At 52.3% G+C, this 13236-nt stretch overlaps 1 protein-coding gene across 8 annotated transcripts in view; it reads left to right on the top strand.

Annotated features, from left to right (window-relative positions):
• Positions 1–13236, top strand: part of P4HA2 (prolyl 4-hydroxylase subunit alpha 2) — a 78590-nt gene that overhangs the window by 31491 nt on the left and 33863 nt on the right. For 2 of the 8 annotated variants that reach the window (XM_029217510.1, XM_029217512.1), the window contains exons 1-2: positions 5912–5984; positions 6529–6660. The exons of 5 other annotated variants lie outside the window; for them this stretch is intronic. Coding sequence is in view for 1 of the 3 variants with exons in the window: in XM_029217509.1 (XP_029073342.1) it covers positions 6754–6789 (36 nt within the window). In the remaining 2 variants the exon portion in view is untranslated. Of the gene's footprint in view, positions 1–5911; positions 5985–6528; positions 6790–13236 lie in introns of those variants that run through there. One more of the 8 variants, XM_029217509.1, reaches the window with a different exon arrangement.

Here is a 13236-nt window from a genome sequence, read left to right as displayed (position 1 = left end):
CCTTCTCCCCCTTCCCCGACAGTAGGCATGCAGGGTGCTCTTCCTGGATCCCAAATGGGATCCTGCTCCTCCCTAGCTTTCACTCTGGGGTGGCTGCTCCCTGCCCTCAGCATGACATCCAAATCCATTTTGGGGGGCCCACGAGGGATGATCTGCCCCGGGACCTCTGCAGCCTCACCTCTTGCTTCTCCTCTACCCTCTGCTATACTGGCTTCCTGACATTTTGACAAGGCCCGAAAAAAATAGTAAAACCACTGAACTTTCAGCCTTTTAAACAGTAGCTAAGTCAGATGTCCAATAACTATCCCCATTCTCACCTCATCCTCACCCATCCCTAATCCCTACCCAGCCCAAGGTTGGGGGAGGAGAGACGGGGATGGGAGTGGGGGTGGGATGAGCTTCTGTGTTGTAATAATAATAATTTTTAAAAACATATTTACACTGTATGCATTAAAATATCAAGATTTGTAAGCACCATACCTAGCTAACTCCTGGCCCTCTGGGTATTTGCACCAGCCCAGAAGCTCCTTGCTCAAGATGGAAGTGGGGAGAGTGTGGTGAGGAGGGAAGCCGAAGTCAAAGCCCACTGACTCGACCCTGAGGGCCTGTCCTGGACCTGCTGCATAATTATGGTTCCCAGAGGCGCCAGATGCCTCTCTCCACCCTGTAATGACAGCCCAGCTTGTGCTGGCTCTGCTTGGGCTGCAGGGGTCCATGGGGGAGGCAGCTAGGAGGGGACTTGTTGGCATTCTATCAGGCCTGCCTCATCTTTTGCATGTACCAGGTGGGCACTCTGTGGGAACCCACTTGGCCCTGTCCAGGGCTGGCATTGCAGGCTCCTGGGGTTTCTGCCAGATTCTCTGTCTCTACCCCAGGGTCCTACACCAGGCTGTAAGACCAGACTACCTGGCAAGGCCCTATTTCTGAAGCAGTAAGGCCACCACTAGGTGGCCCCACTCAAGCTGCACCCTCTCTCACTGGCCTTGAGTCAAAAGTGCTGGTCAATTGGGACACATCCTGTCTTTTCTTGGTCCCTAAAGGAGGAACCTGGAGGGGAGGGTTGGTCCCAAGGTCCAGTGGACAGTTCTTAGCTGACGGTGCTGAAAGGTACAGATGTGTATGTATAATACCCTCTGCGGCATTCGTTAATCCCGGGAGCCCTGCTCTGGGGAATCCCATGAAGGGACCAGGTGCTCATAAACCCTGGCCAGGCTTCCACATGCTGTGGTAGTTGCCAGGCCCTGAAAGTGCCATCAGCAGTCGGGGAGGCCTCAGTGTCAGGCAGTGGAAGCTGTCCCTTCCTCTTCTCCAGGGCAGGGATCACAGGTGAGTGGGCGAAGGCAGGAGCAGGGCAAGCTGAGGATGCCTCTGTTTAGAGGGAAAGCCTGCACCACACCTGCCCTCCCATTCATCCAGTTACCTGTCCATCCAGCACAGATATTTTTCATCCTTTTCTGGAGAGATACCAGGTTCTTCTCCTGGGATGAGGGTGGTGGGCAGACAAGTCTAGCCTGCTTTGAGGATCCATTGGCCAGGGCTGTCACTTAGGGACAGTGTGGGGCTAGGGCTTCATTTGGCAATGCCCCTGGCCAGGCTAGGGTCAGTGGTGGCAGTGCATACCTGATCTTGAGCCTGGGAAGGGTCTCTAAGACTGGGACTAGGCAGGTAGCACCTTCTGTCACCAGTTGGAAATGGCTGGGCCTTTCCCTCCCTGGGTAAGTTTGCTTTGTGTGTCTCTGTTCACCTGCCAGTTTTCCCCACTAGACAGAGCCCTTTGATCTTCATGGTCCCTGAATCCCCAGCCAGGGCCTCAACTGGTGCCCAGCAAATGTTTGTGGAATGAATGCATGAATGAATAGGGTAGAGCCATTACCAGAAGGGAGGTGTGACTTTATTTACACAGTAGATTTGGGGGAAAGGAGTGTGACATGGCTGCTCAAGATGGCCGTTGATTTATTAAGTGACCCAAAATGGGTGTGCTTAGTGAGGCCTGCTGGAGGCCACATTAGTGGAGGATGTTCATTCATTCATTTATTCATTCATTTATTCATGTATTTTTCTTCCCCACTCCCTCTCTAGGTCCTGGATTCCAGACCCTATGCTAGAGCTGGAGACATAGTGGTAAACAGGACAGAAGCAGCCCCCATTCCTAGGAAGGCAAAGTGGTGAAGGAAGTAGACATGAGAGTAAGATAGCCTGCATGAAATTCATCCACGAGGAGCTATGGGGTCTATGCAGGGAACTGGCTCAGGCTTGGTCCAAAGGGAAAACATTTTGGAGTGTTCCAGACAGGAAGAATGACACAGTCAAAGGTCAGGGAACTGAAAAATGCCTCAGGTGCAGGAGCATCAAGTTTGAGGCTACACATGATAAGAGAGGCCATCAGGGCTGTATAAAGGGGATTGGCAGCCTTGGTGAGATCTGTGTCTATCCTTGTGGCAGGGACACCTTTGAGAGGTTCTATGTATGGAAATGACATGATCAGAATTACACTGTTAAAATATCACTCTGCTTGTGGTGTGAAATAAGGATGGAAGGAGCTGAGTGAAAGCTGTGGGCCAGGATGGACCGTCCAGGTAAGAGATGGTGGTGTCCTGAATTTGAGCTGTGGCTACAGGAATGGAGAGCAGTAAATGGATTGAGTGATCTACTAGGTAAGATCTACAATGGGGGAATGTGGTGGGGAAGAAAATGGAAATGACCAGGAGATGTTGATTCTGCTTCCTGAGATATGGGAAATGCTGGGGTGGAAGGAAGTGTGGGCGGTGTGAGGTAGAGTGTGGGGAGATAATGAGTTCACCCATCAAGTGGCCTCAAAGAAAATGCTGTGTGGGTCTGGAGTGGGCCTGGGCTGGAGAACTAAGAGCCAAGGATTTATAAGGGGCCCAGGAGCCCCTGGAGGGCATGAGGGTATGTCAAGTGTAGTAGGTTGAATTGTGGCCCTGAAAAGATATGTCCATGTCCTAATACCTGGACACTGTGGATGTGACCTTATTTAGAAAGAGGAATTTTGCAGATGTAATTTGAGGATCATGAGGTGAGATCATCCTGATTACCCAGGTGAGTCCTAAGTCCAATAAGTATCCTTATAAGAGACAGAAGAGGAATAGAAGTAGACACTGAGGAATGAGTGGGGTCCAGGGCTCTGAGGCCCTGTGGAGGCTTTAGTCAGAACTTTGGCTATGGTTTTGTGGAGCAAGGCATTAAGGAGACACCCATCCCTTCATATATTCATGAAATATTTATTGAGTCCAGTTCTGTCGTAGTTGCTGAGGATGTCATGATGGACAAAACACACATTGTTTACGTACACCCAGGCCAGTGGTGTGGGGGGGGGGAGGGGGGCAGACATGAATCAAACAAACATTCAACTGTGGCAAGTGTTAGGATGCATGTAGGACATGAGAGGCTGTTATAGGAGATTTTGACCTGGCCAGGGAAGTGAGGAAATTCCCTCTGGGAGGACCTGAAGGATTTAATTGGGGAGGAGGGACATTTTCCTAGACAGAAAGAACAGCATGTGAAAAGGCCTGGGAGTGGATTGGGGAGGGAGAATGACCAGTTAGAGGGACTGGAGGGGAATGTCAGTGTGGCTAGAGGAGTGAGCAGGGACCAAACCATGCCGGGCCTTATAGGCCACTTTCAGGACTTTTCCTAAGAACAATGCAATTTATGAAGCTGAGAGTGATGGGTTCAGATCTGCATCTGAGGAGGTCACTGTGGTTGCCGTGTGGAGGAGAGAGGGGAGGAAGTAAGAATGGAGGGGGACAGTCAGCCGGGAAACTGTTGCAATCATTCAAGTGAAAGAGGATGGAGAGAAATGAATGAATTAGAGAGGGATTTAGGTGGTAGAATTGAATGGACATGGGATATGGAAGGATAGGGTTTGGGGGCGGGGCAGAGGGAAGTGCTGAGGGTGATTCCCAGGCTTCTAGTTAGGTAACTGGTGGTGGTGCAGGGGGCCGGGTGGCTCCCTCAGTGAAGCAGGGAATATGAGCGGTATGGGGGTGGGGGAAGGGGAGAGAGCATAAACTCAGTGCTGGGCACGTTGTGATTGAGGTGCCTATGGACACTCAGCGGAGACATAGACTCAGCAGCCATTCATACGCGTCTGGAGCTCAGGAGTCAGGGCAAGGGTAGGGAGAGAAATTTGTGTCATCTGTGTATAGGAAGAAATTATAGAAAGAGGAGAGGAAAGTAGAGTGCCTAGGCCTGAACTCTGAGGAACCCCCAACCTTTATCGACTAATGGGGAGAGAGGGAAAGACGGGTGAGCTGGGGGCGAAGATGCCTGGGCAGAGGTGGCCAGAGAGGTTAGTGGCAACCGAGGGAAAAAATTGTTCAAGGGAGACAGTGGCCAAACACTGCTGGGGTGTCAGGTGCTGCTGGGGGCTTTGGCAGATGAGGACTGAAGAGTGGCTGTTGAATTTAGACTTGGAGGTTATAGTTTGTTGAGATCTGGTTTGGTCTTGTCGGGAGGCCAGAAGGCCCCCTGCAGGGTTCTGAGGGGTGGGAGCAAAGTGAGGACAGACTGCTCTTTCGGGGAATTTTGCTGTGGTTGAGAAGGAGAGAGACACTGCAATAGTTGGTGGGGTCTAATGAGGGTTTTGTTTCCATACTAGAGACCTGAAAATATTTACAGGTCAAGGGATGTATCCATTTGAGGAGAGGAGGTTGAACATTCAAGCGAGAGAAGGGATGATTCACAGGGCAAGCTCCTGAGAAGGGGGAGAGGATGGGAGAACCTGAGCAGACTGAGAGACTCCTGTGGCATAACAGGATGTAGCAGAGGCAGGAAAATTTCTGTCTGGTTTTAGTTGAGCTCTGGGGAGGTCAGCTGGTGGCTGAGGAAGGGCAGAACATTGGCTCATTCCGTGTTTTATGTGTCTTGTGTGTATTTTTCTGTGTGTTCATGCCTTCCCCAGGTCTGGGCTGCCAGCCTGGATGGTGTGCCACAGGGAATATCCCCACACTGGACTGGGCAGAGGCTGAGCACCTCCCATTCTGGCCTAGCTCTCTGATGAGATTCTCAGACACTGTTTCCCCTCATTCATGACTAGGAAGGTTCACAGAGCAGGCGTGGGAACCTGCTTGGCGGCCAGGGACTCCTCTAGCCCAGGCCGAGATTTGCAGCATCCCTGCCTTCACTCCCTCCCAGCCTGGATTGGCTGAAAGAAGTGTCTACTGTTTTTGGCCCATGTTGTATGTAAGGGCTTGGGGAAAACAAAGGTTAGATCCAGGGTGCCCCCCTTCCCCTCCCCCCACGCCCCCAGGAGGAGTGTCGGATCCAGGAGCTGGGGACAGTCTGAATCCCTTTGGGAGCTTGGCCCTGGGGGTGGATGCCAGGTCTCCAGTCTTCTTAAGGTCCTTCTCCACTGTCCCCATCCCTGAGAATCCAGCTCCTGGGCCGGGTGATCCCACCCCCTGTAACCTGATGGTGGTGATGATGGGGAGGCAGCAGTAGGAGCCGTGTATACAGCAGGACCACCGAGGAAATGGGCATGAGCTGGGGCCAGGGTAGCTGGCCAGCAATCAGGGATGCTCCCCCCGACAGCACCGGCTTCAGGATCGGGTCGTGGGCCCCTCTCCAGCCGCCCAGGGGCCGGGGAGGAGGGCGGGCCGAGTCTCACAGGTGCGAGCGCCAAGGAGAGGCGGGCGCCGTGTACGTGCGGCGAGCGGCGGGCGGCATGAAGGGCGCGAGCGGCGGCCCCAGGCCCGCTCCCGGCTTGCGCGCGGCCGGGCGGCCTCGGCCTTCCCGGGGGTCGCTGTCTGTGGTGGTGACCCCTGGCCGAGGCTGTCTGGGCGCGGAGCCAGGGGCCGGGGGCGGGGGAGCGGGGGGCGGGGCGGGAGGTGGGGACGTGGCTGCCGGTCAAGCGGGCGGAGCCCGGCGACGGCGGGAGGTGGAGCCGCCGAGGGAGGAGGGCCCGAGCGAGCTGGGTGCCGCCGCGGGAGGTTCTGGAAAAGCCGGGAGCGGCGCGTGTCCGGGTGAGCGTCCCGCGCGCCCGCCCCCCGGGCCCACAGCGGAGCTCGGGCGCGGGCCGGGGTCGCCGGTTTGAGCCTTCTGCCATCGCGGGGCTGGGAGCTGGGGACCGGGCGTCGCGCCGTCCGGGCCGCAGCCCCGCGACCTCCGCTCTGTTTCTACACCCGTGTGGGTTCCTGTCCCGCCGCCGCGTCGCCTCCCCGAGCTCAGGGTGGTGAGGTCAGCCGCACCCTTCCTTCCAGTCCCCTCGGGGCGGCCGGACCTGGCGGGCAGCGTGGCCGCCCCGCCTGTCAGGCTCCCGGGAAGGGGCGGCCTGGCCCGAAGGCTGCCAGAGGTTGGAGGCGGAGGCAGGGGCGCCGGGCAGGCCCTGAGGGGCCGCTTAGTGTTAGGGAGGTCCACCATCCTGCCTCCAAAGGGCTGGGAGTCTGCGGCCTTGGCCTCGCTTTCTGCCCATTGAGACAGGCTCTTGGATGAGAAAGTTTTGTTTTTGTTTTTGTTTTTTCCCCCTCCAGACATCCTTTTCTAACCTGCATGGTTTTGCCTCAGCAGGCGCGGAGACTTGTAACTAGTTAATTAATTCAACAAACGGACCCTTCTGCGTATCAGAAACTGCGAGGAGTTGCTAGCCCAGTGGGGCAGGCAGACTGGAAGACCAGGAAAGGCCAGGCCCCGGGCAGTGTGGTGAGTGCTGTGCTGGGAAGGAGCACCGGACTGTGGGTACTTGGTAGAGGACAGGATGCTTCAAGCCAGAGGGCTTCCTGGAGGAGGTGACCCATGAGCTGGAGTGGTCAGATGAAGGCAGAAGAAAGGGTAAGCCGGACAGAGGAACAGCGTGTGTGAGTGGAAGCAGACCTGGGCACTTTAGTGGAAGCAAGGTGATGGGGGAAGGGACACTTTAGGGAGTAGCTGCCCGTGGACCCTGTCCAAAGAGCTTCAAGTGAGAGGACAGTGCCTGGTATTGTGCCCTGTATGTGGAGGATGCTCAGTGAACCCTTGCACCATAAACATGGATCAGCATAAACCCTCCTTCTTCAGGGCAAAGGCCCCTGGCCTCTGTTTTCTAATCTGACACCTTTAAGGTGGTGTAGAAGAACATCAGAGCCCCTCCCAAGGCTGAGACTGGTGTCTTCTGCTGTAGAGTGACACCTAAGGCTTGTGCTGCTTGATGTAAACCATCTGAAGCTTAGCAACCTCAGTGCTTTTGCAAGAGATCCTGGCCCTGAGAGCAGGAGTTGGGGAACATTGCTTTGTAGCTTAGGGCATTCTCAAATGTCCCTGATTTTGCAGAGATCCACTGTCCACCTAAGAATTCATAGAATGGTTTTGCAAGCTGCTGCCCGTATCACATCTGGGATAGCAGGTTCCATGATTTAGTGCTCCATTAAATGAACCATGGTTTCTTTTGGCTTGTGCTTAAACAGCCCCTGAAGCTTCCAGGGTGCAGTCTCTCATTTTATTCTGGGCCTCAAGAGCCAGCCTCTCTGTTCAGTTCTCCCTACTCATAAAATGTTTGGGCTTTGAATCCTTTTATCCTTGGGTCTCATTTGTAGACGGCCAAGCCCACGCACTGTGTGGCCCAGCCAAGGAAGCCACGTAGCAGAGTTGGAGTGTGTTGGCTGGGGGCCTCATCCCAGAGATGCTGTCATAGTGGGCCACCCTAGTTCTCTGAGAGGTCAGCAGGCAGACATGGTGGCGACTGAGTATTGTCTGTGGCTTGTGATAGGTCCTTCTACCCTGTCCAATGCTCTGAAATGGGTGTGCCCAGGAGAGTGCCTACTTTGTCACTGGTTTAGCCTGGCCACAGCCAATCTCTGTTCATTCCTGGAGTACCTCCTGTGTGCTGGGCTTCTGCTTTAAGTGTACCTGGGGCTGGAATGAGGGAGGAGGGAAAGGAGGCAGTGGCGGTGGCACTGTCCTTGCCCATGGGTGGCTCACAGTCTCTCTGAGATTGCTGCTTCACGCTGGCAGGTGGTCATGTGCCAGGGAGGAGCTCAGAGTGTGAGTGCTCGTGAGAAGGAGAGACCGCATGGGTACAGCTGTGAGGAATGAGTGGGGTGAGAGAATCGGGGGTCTGCTCATTTCCTGAGAGAACCTTCCTTTTTGACTCTGCCCTCCCACATCCTTGGGAGGGTCTGAGACTGGATGGAAGACCTTGGCCAGTGTGTGGCCACGCTGGCTGTAGTGTGCATTGGGCTGGCCGGTGTGTCCCTGGCTCCTGGGATCTCTCAAGAGTTTAATTCTATGCAGATGGAAGTTGGCAGGAGATGCTGTGATGCAGGCACGTGCAAGCCCAGACAGGGTGCTGGAGTGAGAGTTAAGCTTTGAAAACGTTGCTCAAAACTAGCAGTTTGAACTTTTGAAGGGCACCAGGATGGGACATTAGTCTGTTCTTGAGCAGAGAGGGCTGGTGGCTCCTGTGGTCTCTGGGGTTTGAGCTGGAGATGTGGAATGAGGGATATAGTTTTTATTCTCAGAAGGAGCAGAGGAGCATGAAAAGTCTGGATTAGAGACCGAGGAGACCTAGGTCTTGGAGACCTAGGAGAGAGTGTTTGTTCAAGTGGTGTCATTGCAGGGCAGAGGATTATATGTTTGGGTAGTGAGTTCCCCAGCTCAAATAGGATGTGAGCCTGATCACAGACCAGCATCTGCTCTAGACCTTTCATGAAGTGCTTGCTAAAACATAGCCTGCTCTGTACCCGGCATTCCTGAGGGCCCAGGGTGTGGTCGCGATCCTGAGGCCTGGTACTTGTAGGAACTCGGAGTGAGCAGGTCAGAGATGTAGAAATACGTGAGATTCTAGAGTATTGGTCCAGTCACCTGTTTTTGCCAGAGAACTTTCCTTCCTTGCTGAGAGTTAGAGCCAGTGATAGACCAGTTTCCAGAGTTATTCCCTGATGGTCAGTATGTTGCATTACGCCTGACTCCACCCTCTGCTGAATCTCTTAACACTCCTGGGACATGGAGTGTTAAGAGATTCAATTTCTGTGTTGTTTTCATCTTCACTGTCCCCTAGACTGGACCTTCTTTCTCTCCAGGGATCAGCTAGGGAGCTGGCTGCTTCAGGTCTTTTGCCGTTCCTCTAGTACCCTTGGTGCTCTTGACTGGTATAAGTTGTGCCTGGTGCTAGGCTGCCCACTGACATCTGTCATCTTATTCAATCTTGAAAACAGCCCTATGATATGCAGATTCTATTATTTTAACTGTTAAATAGATGGGAAAACTGAGGCTCAAAGAGACCCTGTAACTTGTCTAAGGCCCCAAAGCCTGGAAGTGATTGTGGAGCTAAGCTTTAATTCTGGGGGTCTCTGACCCCAGGGTGGGTGTGCCTGCCTACTAGACTGTACTGTCTTGCCCTGATCTGGGCCATTCGGTCATCTGTGAGTGCTGTGATGTCTGGGCAGGAGTGACTGCTCACTTGGACTTGAAGCACCATGTTTTTGTCTTCTGGGTCCATGTTGCTGTCTGCCGCCTGGTGGGATCCAGCCACGGACGTCATGAGGCTGCTTTGTGAACCACAATAAAGTCCTTGACCTGGGCAGGCCTGTTCTGCTAGGCCAAAGTGTGGCTCCTCCTTTTGGGAAGTCCTTGTGCTATAAGACAACAGATGTTACTGAGTAGGATTGAAGGCAGCAATATATAGTAGAAAGTATGTTTTGGATTTGAGTCTGGGCTCTGCCATTAATTTCCTGTAGCATGTGAGGTGTGCAGGAAACTCTCAGCCTCAGTTATGTATCTTATATATCTATATCTGAAATGGAGATGGTTATCTAGTTTACAAGGTGTTGGTGAGGATTAGATGGTAGAAATGAAAGATTTTTGGAAACATGAATAGTGGTTATCTTAGCCTAGAAAACAGAGCCCAAGGCAGAGCTTAAGTACTTAACGCTTTATTAGAAGGTACAGTTGTGGAGTAGCAAGGGTAAGGGAAAATAAAAGTGAGGTCGAGAAGGAGGCGAAGCATATACAAGGTGGTGCATTAGCAAGCTGGCCAGTCTGCACAGAGATACACTAGTTGCTCAGCCATGAAGGACATCTCTGGGTGAGCTCTTCAGAAGCCCCGTGCTGCAGAACAGTTTCTCAGTGAAGGCCTGGAGAGGGAATTTATCTGCTGACGTCCTCTTGTTTCTGTCCTTCACTGGTCACAGTTGCCCCAGGAGGAGTTAATTCCCCCATGCTCACTCCTCAGTTGCACTCCCAGGGCCCTCCAGCAGCCCCTGGGGAGGTCAGCGTGGTGTTTCGCTGGAGTCTGGAAGTAGCAGGAGGAGTCAGAGATTTGGGGACTGCACAGTCTCCTTCACTGAGTCTGAGGCAGAGCAAGTGGCCCAGGGCCCAGGAGGCAGGTGAGGCCAAGAGAGTACAAGGTGGTATATCAGATGCATCCAGTATAGTGGTGTGTGGATTTTATTCTTTCCTGTAGTTCCTTATAAGGTAGTCTTACCTGGACTGCCAAGTCTTTGCCAAGACTGATTGAAAACCCAACTGGCTTTTGCATGTTGGTTTATACAGCCTTTTCTGCTACTTAATTGTCTAGTTACTGAAGCAGGAGACTTTGGAGTTTTGATGGTACCCACGTGGGAAGTACAAGTCAACATGTCCAGGTACTGGATAGAGAAATTACGGTCAGCCCTCCATATCTGCAGATGCAAAACCTGTGTATACGGAAGGCTGGCTGTACTACACCTATTATATAAGGGACTTGAGCATCTGTGGATGTTGGTATCTGCGGGGCCTCCTGGAACCAATCCCTTGTGGATACTGAGGGACAACTGCATAAGGATTGGTATGCATGAACATCTAGGCTTTGTTAGGTTCTCAGTGAAGGAGAATGTTTTTCATGTGATGTGGTAGTTGAAGGTATGAAACCTGGAGTCATGAGATGGGGCTGGAGAGGGCAGTAGGGCCAGGTCACGCAGAGTCAAAAAGGCCCTTAGGGCTAAGTAATTTGGACTTTGTCCTGAGAGTAGTGGAGAGCCTTTGGAGGGTTTTTAGGGAGAAAGAGACCAAATGAGGAGCTGTAGTAAGCTGTGATGGCTATTTTGTAGAGCAGAGGTGGGAGGGAGGCCACGTAAGATGAGAGACCAGTGCAGGTAGGGGCCAGTATAGCTGCAAGAGGGACTTAGGGGTGGCTCAAATCAGGGTGATGATTGAGGCATGACATCAGGTAGGGAGAGTAGGGTGCCTCCCATGCTTCCCTGTGGTGCCAGTGAGAGCAGCTTATGGGCCCAAATGGACATCCATGTGCATAGGTAGGTAGGGCCTCCTGGAGCCTCTGTTGAACTCTTCCTAGGTTGAGCACTCAGGTCCTCTTGGCTCTGCCATTCAGAGTTGGCCACACTACTGGGAGGTAAGACCGCTGCGGGGAGCCCTGTTCAGGCTCATTTTGCCCCTTCACAGAAGGCAGGCAGCCTCTTGTTCAGAGCTAAGCCAGACAAATACATTGTTAAAACTCAAGCTGTTGCATTTGGGTTGCAGCTGGGAGCTTGGCAGAGGTTCCTGCCTGATGAGGTAAGGGGAGAAGCTAAGGACACTGCTGGTTTGCAGTTGGAAACATCTTTTCATGGTTATTTGGCCAGGTTGTAAACGTCCTTTCCAAAGAGCGGGCGTGCTAAGGCCTGTGATTGTATGTCTTGGAATTGTCCTGTGCTTAGAAATAGTGCCGGTCGCCTGGTGGGTGATTTATTGTCACTGGGGTTTTGGCAGGCTTTGGAGGACCTCCCTGTGGGGGTCCAAACTCAGGCTGCTGGGCCGCTTTGGAGTCCGTTTGAGAGGGCCTGCTTTGTTTTCTTTTCATTTTAAATATGAAATATATTTTAAATTTCCCATAGAACTCCTTGTGGGAAGATTAGGAAATATAAGTAAACATAAAGAGAAAAATAAAATGATTTCACCAATATACAACTAGATTTCTAATTCTCCACTTGCATATATATGCAGGTATGTAAATTTCCATATATAAACATTTTTCCTTATAAAAATGAAATCATAGAGTATATCTTGTTTGGGAGCCTGCTTTTCTCACTTAACAGGATGCTTTGATCTTCTCTCAATGTTAATGTGCACACAGTGTCCATTTTTACACAATCTATAACAATCCACTGTTTGGAAGAAATGTAACATCTTCTGTTGTTACAGTTTCCTGGAATGAACAAGTCTGTGGTGAGGCTTTTTTTTTTTTTTGCTGTTGCTGTTGGGCCAGACTTTGTTCTGAACTTGGGATGCAGCTCAGAAAAAACTCAGTATTGGTTTTCTGTTCAGACTTGGTGATACTTTATTTTCATAAAAGGGGCCTCAATGTTGCCCATTTCTAGGCCTATTCAGCATGGATTTCTGAGGGTTCCTGGAGGGCTTTTGACAGCGCTGGACACTGGTGGGGGCACTGGGCAGGCATACATGCTCCCACTTATTCTGTCATAAGCAAGCTCTGGGTATAGGTATGAGATGGGATGGGGGGCATGTAGGTGGTTGACTTTTCCCATTCTGTGGCACACAGTCTTTCCTGGAGACTGCCTCCTCCCAGCCTGACCCTGATTAGATGGCCTTTTGTACACCTAATATAAATTAGTGTTCGGGGGCTCAGGATCAGGAGAAATAGGCTGGAACTCTAGTGTACCTTTGCCTGGGATGGCAGTGTTGATTGTGGTGGTCTGGGGGCTGCGTGGGAGCGCCTAGCTCTCTGGACCAGCAGGGTTGTCATCCCCCTCCTCCATCAGAGCAGGACTTCGTAGGCTCTTGGTCAGCCCAGAATCCCATCTGTGATTCTTTGGGCTCTGCCTCCAGGCTGGGATTCGTCGATAGGCTCAGTCTAAGCCAGATAGCACATTCCAGAGAAATGACAGCTGGTATTCATGTAATGAAGGAACTTGGCTGCTTTTTCCTGAGTGCTGTAAGGCATGAACCATGGGCAGTATCACCAGGGTGTCTTGAAAGGAACAGAGAGTCTTCTCCCTCCCTTAAATTTGTTACCTGATCTCTGAATGGGCATGCCACTGCAACTGGTGACGGAACAGGGGACAAACGCTGGTGCCCCTCAACTTCCAACCGTGTTTGGTCTGGTCTGCTGCCTGGGCACTGCTCTCCCATCACCCCAGCCTGATGGGTAGCTGGCTGATGCCTCATTGTCTGCAGATACAGCCTCCTGGCTTTGGGTTTTTACTGTTCCCTCCCTACACACATACAAAAGGCGTTCTCCTGAGCTGATGAAGCCTCTTGAAGTACAAGGAGCAGACCCTAACCCTGTGAATGGGTCTTATGTAAGCA

Source organism: Monodon monoceros, unplaced genomic scaffold (assembly GCF_005190385.1).
Source record: "Monodon monoceros isolate NGI ecotype Baffin Bay Population unplaced genomic scaffold, NGI_Narwhal_1 Super_Scaffold_12, whole genome shotgun sequence".
Taxonomy (NCBI): domain Eukaryota; kingdom Metazoa; phylum Chordata; class Mammalia; order Artiodactyla; family Monodontidae; genus Monodon; species Monodon monoceros.
The sequence above is the reverse complement of the archived record's forward strand: the minus strand, read 5'-3'. Positions and strand labels throughout refer to the sequence as shown.